The sequence below is a fragment of the Pholis gunnellus genome, assembly GCF_910591455.1.
Source record: "Pholis gunnellus genome assembly, chromosome: 12".
Taxonomy (NCBI): domain Eukaryota; kingdom Metazoa; phylum Chordata; class Actinopteri; order Perciformes; family Pholidae; genus Pholis; species Pholis gunnellus.
Window position 1 is genome coordinate 2198975 of NC_136539.1, and position 18902 is coordinate 2217876.

Genomic DNA, 18902 nt, shown 5'->3' on the forward strand with positions numbered 1-18902 from the left:
AAATGAAGTCATACATGATAATTAACAAGTAATTTGAATACATTTCCCAGTGCCGTGTGAAACCATGACCACAAAATTACTGTACATGTATTTTTACATTTTAAAGATGAAACATTTCATTAACAGAGAAAGTAGCGTTAGCTGCAGCCCTATAATAAATACTCAATAAATCATTACTGTTACCATGTCTTATATTGTATTTATCTTCATGTAATGGTTCATATATATTCTGAAAAGTTATTTTTCATTTTTTCTCCTATAAATGTCCAGCCATGGTGCGACCGGTGCACATACCCCTGCAGTGCAGAACCTGTTCAGGCAACAAAGGTACGTGGTTCAGGTTCAGGTTCAGGAGAAGATCTTGGTTTGGGTTCAAATAAGTACATTTGTTACATAAAGTGAGTATGTTTGTTAGGAGCTTACGCATGTGATGTTAGTTAAGTACGAGAGTTACACAACTACAGTAGGTTGAAATACGTCACAGTTGACAGTGGTCTCCTGGGTGAAAGTCCTGTGTTTCTTTGACACGTCCTCTCCGACCTCCCTCCTTTATAGACTTTGTCGCTTTGTGTACTGTGCCATCTGACTTCCTTAGAGGCAGCAGCGCCTCTTGTCCTGGCTGACGATTACAAGGGTTTTATATGAATTAAAGTGTAGCCTGATCTATTTGACAGTCTATGTCCTTAAGGTTTTCAACTTTAAACAACCTCTTTTGAACTGGCCTCTTTCATTACTAATTCTCTTTCAGCAAAAGCTGTTCTAGCGTACTGCGTTCTAATTCTGTAAATTCATTGTTGGTGATAAGCCACTTTAAATAGAGTGATAAAACTGTTCACACCCATTGAACCTTTTCCCTGCTTATTCTTTTACATTAGAGTTAGAAGATCCTTTTTTGACACAAACATAAAACAAACAAAATATAAATAAAATAAATTCTTATGTTATGATTCACCAAAATGATCACAACTTTTTTTAGAAGTCACAGAAATGTGTTGTCTTTTACATTTTGTTTTATGTGTTGTAACCAGATTTGGAAAATAAAAAACTAAAGTTTCAAAATAGCTTAAAACTCAAAATGGACACAATTTTCCAGAATTCTGCTGAGCTGCAAACTTACAATCTGGGTTTGAGTTTCTCAAGTTGGTCTAACCCAGTGGTTCTCAAACGTTTTCTGTCACGCCCCACTTTAGAGGAAGAAAAATGTTCATACTCCACCGCCCCAACTAAATTGTAACAAAATGGTCCATGTTGAACTTTTATTGAAACAACCACATTTTGTGACTCCTTCATCTGTGCTTTTTCAAACAATAGAATAAAGAAAATTGCATCACTTTCAAGTAAACCAGATTGCTCTATCAGACAAAAAACAATACAATGTCCAAACAATGCAAATAAAGTTCTATCTGTGCAAAAAATAACTAATATTTGGCAGAAAATAGCTTATTGTGGCTTCAATCATCCTGTTTTGCACTGAATATCTTTTCAAGATAATAACAATAAAGTGCAACCTGTGAAAAGCTAAACAAAACAAGTTTAAATGTGTGTTAATAAAGAGTTTTACTGAGTTTTACACTGCATATATTACAATAACGTGCAACCTGTGCAAAACAAAACAAAATGAGTGCAGATATGTGTGAGCCATCACGTTGTATCGGTATTAGTGGCTGCAATGAGCTGCTTTCCACTACACATCTTTTTAAAACGGGCTTGCAGACTTGATACGGCCTCTCTCAGTTCATGCTCAATGTTGAGCGTAGATCTGTATTTTGTTTTGAGAGAGGCAACAGCAGACAAGCCGATCTCACAGAGGTGGGACGTGGCGAAGCGAAGCACACTAAGCCACACACGTGAGTCGCCAAGGAGCTTGGCCGTCGCGCATGCGCAAAGCGTAACCTGTTAACGGCGTAACGTAAACATTTACACGAAAGTACAGGCATTTCGCCATGTATTTATTAATGATTTAGTTTTATGTCCGTGTACTTTGTACTTTTGTAATATGTGAAGTTCTCAACAAAGTTCTTGAAATAAAGAAATTCTGCATTTCTCCACCTGTAATACCACTGCGCCCACTAGAGGGACATGCCCCACAGTTTGAGAAATACTGGTTTAACTAATGAGTGGTATAAATACGATGGGAAACATAGTCTGCAAAGAACAATGGAAGTAGAAGACTGCATACCAGATCAGCAGATATGCAATCATAAACTTTTTATAGAAGCTGGTCAACGAGGGGTCAAGGTCACACGCTGGAGATCTCATTGTAGTGAGTCAGTGGGACAGTTTTCCAAAGGTGTCTTCACTTCCTTATTTTCAGGTACCTGAACCTATCAGATTAGATTGTTATCTGCAATCAGATCACCTAAGATAATGGCCTTGACATGACGTAGACCTTCGCACACTCATTCACACTCCAAGAGCTGAAAGATACTTAAAATTTACTGCGTCCTGAATGAAGAACAAGATATAGAGAAAACAATAAAAGCTGATGGGACAGATAAAGATAAAGATAAAGACATGATAAGACTCCCTGTGAAGGGCTACCATAAGTATTTCACTGATCTTTCCTCATACTGATTCAGACATACAGAGAGAATAATACCCTGCACATCCCTTTATTGTTTATGAGATGTGGACAAGAATGTGAATCATCGCACAAAGCTTTTAAAGAGGAAACCATGGATGGATTACTGAACACGTCTACCGGGCATAGGCTCAGGGGCCCAGGGTGACAGGGGCCCCCCTGGCCTTCACCTACACAATGTCACTCAAAGAGACACGTACCCACCAGGAAGAGACTCACAAAGAACAGAAAGAAACGTAAAACAAAGAGACACAAAACAACCTCAAAGAGACACTAAATGTTGTTATCCTGTTTTGGCCACAAGAGACTGAATTGCACCACTTCCCCATGTTGCAAACATAAATGTAAATTACACTTTGTCCAAAATGCCAATGTCTCAACACATAAAAGACACAAACAATGTCAATGATTGACACATTGCAGCAAATACTTTAAACCGGTTAATAGTTTAACGTGTTTGACAGACAAACTGTATGCTGCCTCACTTTAGTTGCAATCGAGCGTTACTGGAAACCAGGTGCATTTTACAAAGTCAGCATATAGCCTCAGCTTCATGCATGACTTTTGACTTTTGATGGCAAATCCAAAACGCTTCAAATTTGGAATAAAAAGTGATATCCCAAAAAGATTGAACAATATATGAAGAGACTGGATATTTAAAAAAATGCAGGTTAGCCATGTTTAAATCATTTGTTAACCAACATTGGCCTAATGAGTGCCAAATTACATGCAGCAGTGACAGTACCACAAATACCAGTTTCAAGATCCCCATTGGACAAAGTCCTTTAAGTGTGAAGTTAAAGGACAACTTTACTTTTAACTTCACGATTAAGCATTGCTCCTTCCAGACGGAGGCAGACAGACTCCTCAGTCGGACTCTGGGACGGTAAGAACAACCCAATTTTGTCACTGGACTTCGGAAAAAGAAAAACAGAATAACAGCTTATTTCATGTCCTGCCGCAAACTTGTGCTAGCAAATTTGAGGAGTTAATGGGAACTGTCGTGCACTCCTTGACTTCAGAGGGAAACTTAAGTACTTTAAAGCCACAGGGAATGAGCATCAGCTGTAGAACACTGTGATGTGTATTTTATCACACTTTTTTATTATTTGCACACTTGGCATTTGCAACATGTTGACGTAAAGTGCCTATAAAATATATTTACTCCTTCTTGGATCTTTTTATGTTTTATTGCTTTACAATATTGAATCAGGCGGGGTATGTATTTAATATTTTAAACATGATTATAGCAGCAAACAACTATTGTATGGATGTAGTGGAGCAATGTCTACCTCTCTCTCTCTCTCTCTCTCTCTCTCTAAGCAAATAAGCAATGGCTGGTAAATCACCTGGGCAACAGTTGCTATTAAGTGTCTTCCATCTCAGCCATTGAGCTCAGTGGATGCCTCTCACACAGACATATTTACAGCTGTGCACTGATTGACCTTCCTGTATGAGAGATATCTCTGGGGCAATGCAGTGTTGTTCTATAACCATGTTGCAAACGTTTTGAAATGCTCCTTATACTTACATTTTGTCAGGAAAATGATGGCCCTAATATTGTGTTACAGTACACATTGTCATTTATTCTGTGTTCCATATTTAACTTGGATGTAGATCAATTGAGTCTTTTTTTCTTTTAACATTTAAGACTCTTTTCTATTAAACAATGTCATAAAGTCTTTATTACATCCCTGTGTGATTTAATGTTTGAAAATTATAAAATAAATGGTTAAGAGTTAGGCCAAGAGGGGTTATTTTTATGGGCACTGTGAAAAGAATACCTTGTACCTACAGGGTGTGCCTGTCTTTGAGGACTGCAAGCATCCTCCCTCCTTACTGTCATTGTAGGATGATGATGCTGCATAGCAGAGCAGCCCAATAAAGTTTAAAGAGGCCAAAGGGCAGGCAAAGTTGGAACCATGCTGCAATGACATTTCATATTTCAGAATGATTCTCTTTTTATATGCATGTGCTTCTGAACACCGACCCCATAAAAACATTAACTATTGGTTAATTTTTTATTTTTTTTCAGGTGATTTTCCCTCCCAATTGTGTTTGGCTGTAGCAGGGCAGGCATAAAGAGCCGTGAGCTGGATGGTTCTTGTCACTGTCGCTCGCCACCATCTTCTTGGATATCGGAGGAGGAGAAACTTGAGTAAGGTCTCGTGGAATCTAAGAATTACCAGCTCTCATCCAGTATTCTCTTTTCTTTTGGGAGCCACTGTCTCTTCTCTTCTTCTCTTCTTACATTGTCCACAATCTCCATATTCATGGCGGCGACTGCGGTTCCCCCTGGCTGTGACCTTCTCTCCACCGTGTGTTCGGGCACAAACTGCCTTGTTCCTCCCAGTAACTTCAATGAGATGCTGGGCTTGGTGTTGAGCATAGTGCTCACCATAATGCTCGCCATGGTCATGTTCTCCATGGGCTGCACTGTGGATACCAAAAAGCTGTGGGGGCACATCAGAAGACCCTGGGGCATTATCATTGGTTTCCTCTGCCAGTTCGGCATCATGCCTTTCACAGCCTTTGCCTTATCACTGGCCTTCGGTGTGCTGCCTGTGCAGGCTGTCGTCATCATCATCATGGGCTGCTGTCCTGGAGGCTCTGGCTCAAACATTATCTGCTACTGGCTGGATGGAGACATGGACCTAAGGTAAGAAACCAGCTGGGCAAACTGACTGGTTGGCAGGCTCATTGGATAATGATAGTTAACAGTTAACAGTGTGTGGTAGAAGATAGTTTTCTTATTAATGGAGGGCAAAAAGAAACATTTGAGTTTTTACTGATCACAAGTTGAACTATTTCCATTATTATTAGGGTTGTAACAAAATATAGATACATGTGCATATGAGATACTGTATTGGTTCTCAAAAATACTGTATTGATTTTTCATTAATAGTTCACATGCAAAGATTGGTAGAGAAGGCAGAGTTCACATAAAAAAGGATTGACTCAGATGTTTTGCACATGGTGTTGTGTTCTTTATACCATGACATTGTTTCTCAAATTGGATTTAAAAATCCAATCCAAAATCACCATTCATCACCTTGCTTACAGTATCTCAATATATTTAATCGTAACCCCTGTATCTGTATCCTATTCTTTTTAAAATTAGAATTCACAGTGTTAACCACTGCTACCGTGCATGATAACATGGGTTAGTGATAGGATAACATGGGATAACATGGGTTGGTGATAGGATAACATGGGATAACATGGGTTAGTGATAGGATAACATGGGTTAGTGATAGGATAACATGGGATAACATGGGTTAGTGATAGGATAACGTGTAGGTCCCAGGGCCTCCTTTATTGTCCTATCAAGGTAGCGTACTGTGTACAATATGGGTTTAAGACTGGGCCCAAATTAATCCCCATGAGCAAATCCCCAAATTGGAATATTGGGTTAACAAGAAGGCTGTTACAGCAACAGTTGCATGTTTCATTGAAAAATAGTGTGTTATTAAAGAAGCATGTTTGATAAACATACTGTCGATATTCTCTCTCCTCAGTATCAGCATGACAGCTTGTTCCTCTATCCTGGCCTTGGGGATGATGCCTCTATGCCTGCTCATTTACACCTCCGCCTGGACTTCTACCAGCACCATCCAGATCCCATATGACAGTATTGGTAAGTATGCAACTCATGCTTGATTACTACATATATTTAAACATACATAGATATATACAAATTGTAGACATGGTTTATTTTAGGACCTTCTGTTTTATTATAGTCTTGTACTATCCAAAACCCTTCACAGGTTTATTGTAACCCTATATTTATTTGATGATATGGTATATGATATTCTGTGTTTACTCAGGTATCACTCTGGTGTCCCTTCTTGTCCCAATTGCTCTGGGAATATATGTCAAACGCAGGTGGCCCCACTGGGCAAAAAAGATCCTCAAGGTAGGATTCTATGTGAATGTTTTAATTGAGTGACATATGAATATCACTACAATATTTGTTTTATCATGGTATTTGTTGTGACAAATACATACATGGCTTTATTCAAATACAATCCCTTGACTGTCTGTGTTTCTGCTGTGCACAGATAGGATCCATTGTCGGCTTTGGTCTTATTGTCATCATAGCTGTGGTTGGAGGTGTTCTCTACCAGTCCTCCTGGACCATTGCTCCCTCCCTATGGATTATTGGAACCATCTACCCCTTTATTGGTTTTGGCCTGGGGTTCCTCTTGGCCCGCTTCACGGGTCAACCCTGGGAGAGGTAGGGTGGCAGCATAGTATATGTATAGCATAGCTTAATTCAGCTTAATTCAGTTTAATTTATAAATCATATAACCACTACTGCATCAAGAAACATATTGATGATGAATTTAATAAATGAACTGACTTATCATTCCCTGCTTTGTTCAGATGTCGAACCATAGCATTGGAGACGGGTTTCCAGAACTCCCAGCTGTGCAGCACCATTGTCCAGCTGTCCTTCAGCCCTGCTGAGTTGGACGTCATGTTTTCGTTCCCCCTCATCTACAGCATCTTCCAGCTGGTGGTGGCGGTCCTATCTGTGGGAGGTGAGCGTTAAGCAGGCAGATACGGACTCAGCCGTCACGGAACCCAACGACTATATGTCAGATAAGCCTCTGGGGACAAGGGTCCATATTTCTGTAGTTCTGATGTAGGCAGCAGATCTCTGGGCCAACACTTCCTTTTCCATGCCCTGCTCATTGCATTAGCAAATTGAGAAATGCAGTTGGAGTTTGAAGATGCCTTGTACGACCAGTTGTTTTAAGAGCAGCCACTTTACAAGAGCTGCTGTGGCTTAGTGGTAGAGCAGTCTGAGGATCTCTGGCTCCGCTAGTCCATGTGGGTGTGTCCTTGGGCAAGGCACTCAAACACAAATTGCTCCCAAATTGGTGTATGAATTATTTGTTAGTCTTGATGAGCAGGTGGCACCTTGCATGGTAGTCCCTGCCATCAGTGTATGAATGGGTATGAATGGGTGAATGATGACAAAAGCACTTTGAGTGGTCGGAAAACTAGAAAAGTGTATTAACTAAGTAATTAAGTATTAACCATTTGCAAGCTAATTTTAAACCAATTTAAAACTAAATCATCATCAGATGATAGCTGGTGGGTTCCCAGATTACATTTAAACAAATTCCAATCCATTCCTTTCAACTAAACCTGCTCAAACGTGATTGGTTAATGATACTCTGACTACAAATGGAAACCAGAAAGCTTCCGATATTAAAATCTCATTCCATTGCCTACAAACAGACAGTGAATATAATATTAATAAGTACATTTTCTTTAGTGTATAAAACAAGAACCATTGTATTTTCCCTTAGCTTAGAATGAGCCGTTTATATCTACATGGGGTCCAAGGGTCTCAATGACTATGCTGATGAGATGTCTGTCTGCTTTTCTGAATCAAAAATACATTTCATGAATAAGTTTCATATCAACCTCGAAATACACCTGCATAAATGCGTAGTTAATGTTGTGAAACAATTGCTAAGGTTTAGGCAACAAAACTACTTGTAGTGACTTTAACAAATATCCATTTCATATCTTAAAGCCACTGGAGGGCGAACGGGAGAACTTGTTCGGACACGTGTTCCACAAACATCTTTCTTTTGATCCGTTGATCCATTTAACCCGTTTGCATATTGACACCATAACAGAACACCACAGGATACTTGACAGGACAATACAACACCTTGAAACTCCACGCTGACTGACACGCAGGCTGACACGCCACATTGACACGGTCAAAAACGGTTATCTTCCCGTCCACACACCTGATTCTCATTACCAGGCACTGACCTATATGCACTTTTAGGTCAATGTGCCACCCACTGTTCGATGTCAGAACTGCATGTGTAAACCCACCACGTGTTTCCCTCATAAAACAAAAGAAAACAACAAAACTACATTATGGCTCCAACAACGTTGGTTAAGGTTAGAAAAAGATCATTTTTTGTGTTCAAATAATAAAGTAACAAGGTAACATAACAACCGTGCAAAACGCGCTCTGAGTGGACATTCATATTGTATACTCATTATTTTACCATGTAACTGTCAGCAACGGTAGATCTGGCAATAACTGTTATAATGAGAACAGGACGAGCCCTAGATGATGGAAGAAGTTGAAGTCCAGTTCAAGTGCTTTTTTAAAAGTATGTCAAAATGACTGATCACATTTCTGAATCCATGGTTTTTTTCCTTTACAGCCTACCAGGTATATAAAAAAAGGTGTGGCCGTGGCTCAGCTGATGCAGACACTGAGGCTCCGTCCCTGGAAGCTGGTGACGGTGAATCAGAGACAAAGAAGGGACACGCTGTGGGGAACGGCGCCTTTGAGTTTGATGACAATGGCATCAGCGAAGAGAAGGGCAAGGACGTCAGAAAGTTCACCCAGCTGTGAGCGTACAGACCTGAAAATCACAGACTTTGGACTTTCAGTATGAACATCCAGGACCCCAGCATTACTCAAGACAGCAGCCATGAGTCAACAGTGTGAACACACACTGCACTCTGTGGGCAGGAGGCGTGCACTACAGGTCCTGTTCTAATCTACTGTAAAAACCTTTGACAAGAGCAGGGTTGCCCAAATGTCCTCCGTAGTATTGCAGTAGTAAAGCTTTATAGAAAGTCGAAGGCCCTACTTTCCCTTAATATATTCATATATCATTTGAACCAACTTTCACTCTGTGTGTTCCGTCAGAAAGCCTGTTGGGCCCATGTACCTTGATCAACGCATTTACTGACGTCTTCTATACATGTCTTATCAATAATTCAGACTAAATATGGAATGCTGTTTATGTGGGTTACCACATGTCCATATGCAGATATTTACTGTAGTTTGCACTGGATGGTGGAATATACAACTGAATACAAATAGATAAATGTTGAATGTCACAAAAACACGATACGATGAGACACAGTTGTGTCAAATGAGGAGAAATGTGTGCACTTTTGAGAGTCAATGTTTCACTGGGGTCAAACCATCAAACAGAGCTTAATGCTCTTACATTGTTAATATTCTTTACTATCCTTATTCTCAATTCTGATGTAGCAGGTGAAATCAGTGGTTTCTACAGACTTGGGCCCTGATGCAAACTAGTGTCGTGTGTTCTCTGCTCTTTCAGTTCCTCTCAGTTCTTCTACGCCTCTTTTATGGGGCACAGCTGATCTTTGGAATGTTTGAAGTATGTAAGCCTGTGGTTTTACATATCTATTTATGAAACATATTCACAGCTAATTTATTTGTCCTCTGTATTGTGCAAATGTAAAAAAAATCTGAATTTCGTGGATTAAAGTATTTTACGAAACATCTTTTCTTTTCTATTATGTTTAAGAACTGTGCCTTCTGAAATGATGTGTGTTTATCCAAAAACTTACATTTGTGTTTATTTTGTTGTAATAATGTTTTGATGTGAATATGACTACTAGTATTGAACTCAATAAACATATTACAGTTTTTCTCACTTTGGCAAATTTTTTTAAACATCACAAAATGCATGTCTGCAAAAGGTAGAAACTCACCTTAAATCAGTGGTTCTCAAACTGTGGGGCATGCCCCTCTAGTGGGGCACAGCGGTATTGCAGTAGGGGCGAGGGGGGAAATGCAGAATTGTATTCATACCTGCAAACTTGTCGCTTTTCGGCGAAATTTGCCGTTTTGAATCAAAATATATCATCCGCGTGAATCGTGTAGATTTTTTTGGGGGGGGGGGTCAACTGGCCAGCCAGCGTTTCTCAGATTAGAGTGAGACGAGGAGAAAAGGTGATGTGGTGATCTTCACAATAAAACATCTGATGATGTGACGTGTCGAGTCTTGGCCAATCAGCATTAAGATGGCTACACGTCTTTCCCTCCGTTAAAGTTTAAGTTACGTTAAGTACCGTTACAGTTCAGACTTGCTGGGTTAAGTTAACGTCCACTGCATGCGGAACTCTGTGGACTGTTAACGTTCGTCATTATCGTGATTTAGGAGGAAAATACGTAACGTGATGAAACATGCAGCCCCCCGTGTTCCGGTTCAGTTCACGCGGTCACTCGTTAACGTTGAACCCGAACACCAGCGCATCTAGAATGAAAGGCCCAGATACTGATGAGATGATGAGGTCAAAGAGCTTCAGGAAGAGGAGGCTGTTTGTGTAGCGCAGCTTGACGCAGGGCTGAGATGTGAAGGAGCTGGGTCTGGATAAAGGTGGAGCTGGGCCTGGATAAAGGTGGAGCTGGGCCTGGATAAAGGTGGAGCTGGGTCTGGATAAAGGTGGAGCTGGGCCTGGATAAAGGTGGAGCTGGGCCTGGATAAAGGTGGAGCTGGGCCTGGATAAAGGTGGAGCTGGGTCTGGATAAAGGTGGAGCTGGGCCTGGATAAAGGTGGAGCTGGGCCTGGATAAAGGTGGAGCTGGGCCTGGATAAAGGTGGAGCTGGGTCTGGATAAAGGTGGAGCTGGGTCTGGATAAAGGTGGAGCTGGGTCTGGATAAAGGTGGAGGTCTGAACAGACGTGAGTACAGCTTCCTGCTGTCACAGTATTTTAGATATATTGGTAAGGCAGGGTATGCTAAATGCAGCCTCTGCTCCAAGGAGATGAAGTACAGCAACAAGGGCTCACGTGTCCTCTCATCACAGGCAGACACTGTTCACTGTGATGACCACAGACAGTGGACTTCCGGTCCCAACAGTCCCACGTGCAGTTAAATCACAGCTATTATTTTACTCTTGATAAGCTACCTTAGCCAGAGTAGATTATCATTTTCATTTCAATAATTGAACTGGATTGAATGCATATTAATTGCAAATAGAAGATTGGCCACAATTCTAACAGCTGTACAGTAACAGTAGAAGTTAATATGAAGCCATACAGTAATGAAAACTAATCACTTTATTTGTACAGGCGATGGTTCTCGCTACTCTTGCTATCTTTGTTTTTATATGACTAAAACCTTTAAAGGTTAATAATAATAGAGCTGAAATACTGATTAATAACTGAATAATAAATTAGTTTTTTGCTTAAAGTAAATGTTTTATCACTTAATGTTCTTCTCAGAGTTCACCAGAATGTTACATTTTAAAGCTCATATTTAAAATAAAATTCTCCTGGTATGTGTGAGCATATGGCGTCACAAAATGTTATTTCAATGAAAGTTCAACATGGACCATTTTGTTACAATTTTGTTGGGGCGTGAACATTTTTCTTCCTCCAAAGTGGGGCGCGACAGAAAAGGTTTGAGAACCACTGCCTTTAATCATCCCATTCATGATTCAAAGCCTAGTTCAGTAGCTCAGTAAAACACAAGACATTGTACCTCTGCCGTACTTAACACCATGTCATAGATATTTATGGAACATGGCTGACAGATTTTGATAATTGTATGGATAATTTAGCTTGTGATGGCTCAAACGATGAAAGAATGTTTGGAAGTTGTGACAGTTTCACTCAGAATCAACTCATCAGTTTTGATCAGAGAGCCATGTGGAAGTGTTTTTTGTACAAACTGCAGACAGCTGTACGTACTCTTGTACAACAAACTGTTTTGAAAAAATAAAATCTTGAGAAGAAGTAAACTGTAATATGTATAACTTGGCTTTCCTATTTCCTATCACTTCTACATCAAATGAACATTTGATGTAGAAGTGATAGTTAGGAGACTATACCATTTTTTAAAACATATATGAGAATATTCAAATGTTTCTAATGACACTGACCCGTATGCCTTTCTGAACTGGATGGAGTTCATGGAGATTTTATTCTTGTCCCGTAATAATGTGGTAAAATGTTAACATTTATAGGCCACCTAGTCCCAGTACAAGGTCAGAAACGTATTGCTTTTCAACCATAAAATAATCACATTTCTTACAGTTGTCCAAAGTCCAAGCTGTGACAGCAAAAGCAGTCCACAGTCACAAAACCAGCACAATAGCCGTGCTGTCATGTGATAATGAACGTGTCCAGCTGTCCCTGACATAACTGTAACCTCTGTGATTCAATGATGAGCCACAGATCCCCTCCACAGATCCCTCCACAGATCCCTCCACAGTGAGCTACACCAACACCCTTCCTTTCAGTACTGGCTCCTCCTCCTGATGAGTGCACTGGAGCTGCCTTCACTTACTGATGGAAATACTGGGATTTCTCAGGCTCCCTCGTCACCTTGATTGAAAAAAACATGTATTTTATATTAATCAGGTTATTAATTGAGCTATTATATTCTGTGTGAATAACACCTCCGGTAGCCTACAGTTATCTGTGTCTTCATTCACCTCAGCAACAAGTAGCTGATTAGCTTTGCAAACTACAGAGGAAACACATCGGATAATCCTGGCACATTAACAATAATTGAATGCATTTGTAACATCCCTGAAATAAATGTAAATAATTATACTCGGTAAGATAAAGTTGCAATTATTTTTACCAGTGCTGAATCTCAAATGAATGAGCCTTAAAACCCTTCAAGTTGCCATGGCTAATGTGTTAGCAAACATATAAATAACCTCAATAACTGGCACAATCCTCAGGAGATAAGGTGCCAAGAACTGATCAAATTTGAAAAATATATCTTGCGCACATTAGTAATTTGTACCACTTATTAATACTTCTTACAATCTAAAATCTAAATGACTTAATTACATCTAACTTCGTACTTACTTGCTTAGTCCCATTGCTAATAATACAAGCGCATTAGTTGCACTTATGCATCAGACATCAGACTCCAGAGTCTTATTGTCATCCTGTCTGTGAATGTCATTGTAAGTATTTATATTCGTTAATTGTGTATCTTTCCAGTATTGCAATGTTATGTCCAACCAAGCACCTCAATAGAGCTCCTCACTGGAATCAGGTCCAGGTCTACTTCCTGTGAGCTGATGCGATTCACATTGACTGCATCAGGAATGAAAGAAGGCTTCAATTTATTCCCATACTATATTTGTCCTCAAAACATGGAGGCAAAAAAAACAATTGTCATATTTTCACAAACAAATGCTCCTTTTCTGGTCCATAATTCATAAACATATTTTTCCCCTCACAGACTACATCTGGAACAAAAACTGAATAAGCTTGCTTCAGACCTGGACTGGAAGACAATATGGTGCATACCTTCTAAATATTTGACTTTTGATAAAGGTAAGGAAATGATTCATCGCGTTTATCCATCTAAATATTTCTACAAACATATTAAATGGAGATCGATGTGAACTGCTCATTTTGTCATCTGGCTCCAGACTCCAGTAAATCAATATTATATGATTCATTTGAATGTATTATTATTATTATTATTATTATTATTATTATTATTATGTATTTGTTATATGTTTACTATGCATTTTGTCAATAAAATAGATGTATACAAATTAAATAAAATAAAACACTGCAACAGGAAATAAACTTGGACACATCTAAAATGTTTTCAGGACTTTCCAAGATAGAAGTCGCAGTTTACGAGGAGACCCTGAATGCAGCAAAATACCGTTTACAGAGAGACAACAAGCAGACCGTGAGAAGCAGTTAAGACCTCGTAAGTAACTAATTATTCATTACAGAAGTTTCTTCATACATGAAATGCCTGTCACGCTACTTTATGAGGATAAAAAAAATGTGGCACCGACACATAGACTGTCCTGTCTTATCTGTATCGAATAACGTTACTATCTGCAAGGAAGCTCTAAAAAAGTTCATCTCCTTGTTTCCTCTTCTTCAATTTGAACGTACCGTTACCGTTATTACTGTCACACTGTTTGCGCTTTAATCTGTCAGAAAGGGACACTGACAGAAGTGACCACTATAAAGCTGTAACTTAGTTACATACATTTGATCAAGTAAACGCGTTATGTGTTTGGTGGTTCCTCTGTGGAAACTGAGCCGCAATTGAACGGCTCACATTCCTCCTCAAGTGGTATGTTGATGACTAACAGCGAACTAACAGTCCTCGTACAGACTTTACTATATATATATATAAATACACGCAAGAACGATGAAAAGAGATGTGTTGGTTTGATGTTTCAGCCGACATATTAAACTCATGCTCGGATAGGATATAGTCGCACGTCAGCCTAATTTAACGCTATGGCAAGATATCGAAACGGAACCATTTAACTCAAGTAAGCTAACGTTATAAAGTTAACTGTAAGTTAAGTTAACGTTCGCTTAAATGTTTCTAAGAGGAAAGCTCCTCATGTTTAAAGAGCCACATTAGGTGTAAATGTGCTGTAATATTTCAGCAAACACGAACATATTTGGGATATTTTAGAAATAAGAACATTAAAGTAAGACCATAGAATTTAGAGTAAGTAGACGCATGTTTGTTTGTACGCTAGCTAACGTTAGCTACTTCCCCTCGTGTGGTAACGTTAACGTTAGTTCAGCTGAGATGAACCGCCTCAGGAGTCTTTCCTGCTGCAACATGACTTTTCAGTGGCTCGTCTGGAGTTATTACCTCAGACTAACACGATGACACATCCCGCTGCAGTCACTGACACCCCGACCTTTCCTCATCATTCACAGCAGCCACAAGCAGGCAGGGAGTCTCGGTGCAGCATCGGTGGAGTGAGTACCACAGACCGATGAAACAGCCCAAAGGGTTGTGGTGAAGAAGTGAATAGCATCATGTTAGTAGCCAAATAAAAGTGCAAATTAATAAAAGATAGCAAAGCTGTACTTCCAAATGAATCCAGCCTATCTTCCCAAGCATCCAAAGTACTCTCCTAATCAAACTGTAATCTGTTTAGTGCTGATCAGTTCCTTTATGAAAGTCACTGAAGTGACCATATGTGACGTATCAGGGCACACAGAAGCTTCTTCAACATTAGTACAATGATGTTTAATCAATACAGTTGATCGCCAGGTTTTACATGAAATAAATTATAAATACACAGAGCAACCAGAAGATGAGACACTTGTTGACACTTTATTCACTTCATGCGCAGACATGTTAGAAATGACCTACAATATAATTATAAACATAATATATTTCAATAAAACAACAAACTGCGTCCCTCCTTTGTGACTGAGCTCAATGTATTTGATATTCTAGAGCAGTGGTGTCAAACTCAAAGCCTGCGAGCCGAATCCGGCCCGCCACGTCATTTTATGTGGCCCGCGAATCCGCCAGCAAAAAAAGAAAAAATGTTTAAATTAAAAGTTAGACTTGATAATAAAAATATCCCCATAGCCGAAGTTATGAGATAGAAAGTCATAATTATAAGATACTTAAACACACAGTCATATAAGCAGCTCATCATAGGTTACATTTGACATATACATGTATTGTGAGTACATTGAAGACTACTTTAAACGTGGCTTTACAACACATGAAATACTTCACCTGGGATTGTGCAAACACACCCTTGAAAGGCTTTTAAGCATTGAACAAAGTTATTGTAATAACTTGTTTGATATTTGTCTTTGCTGTTTACTTTAAAGTTTGATAGAGTAATGTGGGTTTCTTAACACTAAACTAAAAGGATTTAAGTTATAATAACAGAAATGTGCTTAAATATATTTTTACATTTATATAACTGCATGTACAATATTTTTACACTTGAATAAACAATAATCAAATGCAGAGACAGTTATTTACCAATATGTTAGGAGTAGTTACATTTACACAGTCTTACATTTACAACCGGCCCTTTGAGGACGACCGTGATGCTGATGTGGCCCAGAGTGAAGAGGAGTTTGACTCCCCTGCTCTAGAGGATGCAATCCTTTCTTATCTTGCCAGTATTTATTTTAAGTGGAACATTAAACTAAATAGCTATACAGAAAAGTGATTTTGTTTGTCTTCCTGACCACATGGCTGTGTACATAGGTGTACCAATCAGGTGTTTAAACAAGGCAGAGGTGGGCGTGTCACATCATGTCACGACCTCACAGCCGCTGGTCATGTGACGCTCTGATGAGATGTGTTAGAGGAGCCACGGCGTCGTCACGGTGAAGAGAGGAGAACTTCACTGCAGCAGTTCACTTCCTCGCTCACAGATCCTGTAAGGTGGAAAATCACAAAGAGCTAAAGTATTCAGTCTTCATGAATATTGTAAAAGGTTGTAGAGGTGAGTCATGGGGGTTTTGTCAATGAATGTTTCCATTTCTTCCTCAGACAGCCGAGTCAATCCTCGTAAATCACTTATTGCTTTTTCTTTTTTAAGGTCAAATGCAACAACACAGAGCAACTTCCTGGATCGCAATTTATCCCTGAGTTTAGTTACAGTTGGGTTGTTAAGTGCTTTAGTCATTCATCATCAACATCTATGGTTTCATGGAACAATGTAGTACATATACTGTATTATTTTAGATCAATATCATTTTAAAGATCAAGAAGATAATCCAAATGATATTAATCATGCCATGTGTGCATGTGGCGCTCTGTCAGTGCCACGGATCAAATAACATCCACAGTCTTTAATGTTTCATATTTTTCAAAGAAATAAACGTATCTCCATAAGATTTAATGAAACAGAACCCCAAAATGTAATTAGTTTATTTCTGTGTAATTCAGTTTGTTATGAAATGCTGCAGTGCAAAAACATAAAGTGACCTTGTTGGACCCCAAATGTGTATTTAGCCTGTGTTGTTCAGTGATTGGCACACGGCTAAGGTTCTACATCATTTACTTGTTGACTTGTACTGCAGGACGTCCTGCTTTAATTGTTCCAGTACAGACATTTTTTGTCACTCTTTTGGTTTATTAAACAGCATAAAACGCATCAGGACACGTCACAGTTAAGAGCCTAATTAGCCTTTGTGGGGCTGATCTGAGACCGGTGCATTGAAAACTAAATCAATGTTTTATTTCATTCCATTTGACAGCTGTATACTACTTACCCTGTATGGATGTGACATGATTGCTATCATTGTTGTTTGGCCTGGCTCAGGTTAAATGCCTCGTAAAACATGAGCACATACAGAGAATGAGCGCTGGAGAACTTTCTTTTGTTATCTAGTTGGGACAGAATTTCTGGAGCTGATGATAGAAGATAGCTGACGAATGAGCCGTCTCGCTTCTTTCTTATCTCTGTTGAGCGTTACACATGTGCGGTAGCGATCGGGCAGGATCTAGAGATAGGGTAATCATAATAATAACACATTTTATTTGTATAGCGCTGTAAAAGGTATGCAAAGTTGCTTTACAGGAGGTCTAAAGGTATGAAGGCGCTAGGTTGTGGAGGGCTTTGTATGTGATGAGAAGAATCCTGAACTGGATTCTTTGCTGTATGGGGAGCCAGTGGAGGTTCTGAAGGACTGGGGTGATGTGAGCTCTGGTGGAGTGGGAGAGCAGACGGGCAGCTGAGTTCTGGATGTATTGTAATCTGTTGATGATTTTGGATGATGAGCCGTACAGGATGCTGTTGCAGTAGTGCAGTCGAGAGGTGATGAAAGTGACAAGTGTTGTTGTTCCTGTGTAATGTAAATGAGCTGATAAATGATATGATAGCGTGATATCGGTGCGGTGCACAGCCTCGTGTACTCGCTGATACCGGATCCAGCATTTTGGGCTTTAAATACTGCTATCGTATTGGAAGAACTCTAGTTTTTAGTGCTGCAAAAGCTCCCGACAGGCCGTGGTACGTTGTCATTATATCACGGCCGTTGTTCAGCCTGACGTGAAGCAGAGGGACGACAACACTTGTATCCGTGATATGATCACAACATGTCACAGACCGAAGGAAGTAGACGTCATAGCAGTGGTATGTGGGTATTGTGTCACAGCTATGAACCAAGCAGCAACCTCCCATTCTGAAAAGTGAAGCCAATGCAGAAGTACCTTAAACCTGCATTCTCTCTAATGTCCATCAGGGGGCGACTCCTCTGGTTGTATAGAAGTCTATGAGTAATGACTCTACTTCTCTCTTGATTTATTACCTCAGTAAACATTGTAAACATGAGTTTATGGTCTCAATCTCTAATTTCTTCAATACAGCATGATGTTCATTTAGTAAATTATGGCCCATTTAGAGTCAAACAGACCATAAAGAGGAGTATGCTTTAGGGCGGGGCTACACAGTGATTGACAGGTCTCTACCAAAGCCGTATATGGCGTCTCTACGTCACTCCTCCGCAGTCCATATGGTTACTTCTGCTCACTGGTGGCAAAAATTGGCCATTATTGGCCAGAATCCAAGATTGTGACGGCCAAAATGACGAACTCAAGACCGCAGTCCACAAACCAATGGGGGACGTCAGGAAGACCACGTCTGTTTCACACAGTCTCTGCTATGAACCAATCAGATTGCTTGATTTTAGCGACCCGTTTTATAAAATCAATAATTAAATTTAAATTCTCTTCAAGACCATTGTATCCTTAACTAATTATGTCAAATTATTATTTATATTTAAT

General features: G+C 39.6%; 1 protein-coding gene across 1 annotated transcript; it reads left to right on the forward strand.

The window, feature by feature from the left end:
- Window positions 1–4851: 4851 nt before the first annotated feature.
- slc10a2 (solute carrier family 10 member 2) lies at window positions 4852–8981 on the forward strand (the record flags this gene model as incomplete). The annotated part of the gene is made up of 6 exons (XM_079170212.1): window positions 4852–5240; window positions 6100–6218; window positions 6409–6497; window positions 6643–6818; window positions 6968–7125; window positions 8788–8981. The coding sequence occupies exons 1-6, from the start codon at window positions 4855–4857 to the stop codon at window positions 8979–8981; spliced, it is 1122 nt and encodes a 373-aa protein (XP_079026338.1). The 5' UTR covers window positions 4852–4854.
- Window positions 8982–18902: the final 9921 nt, after the last annotated feature.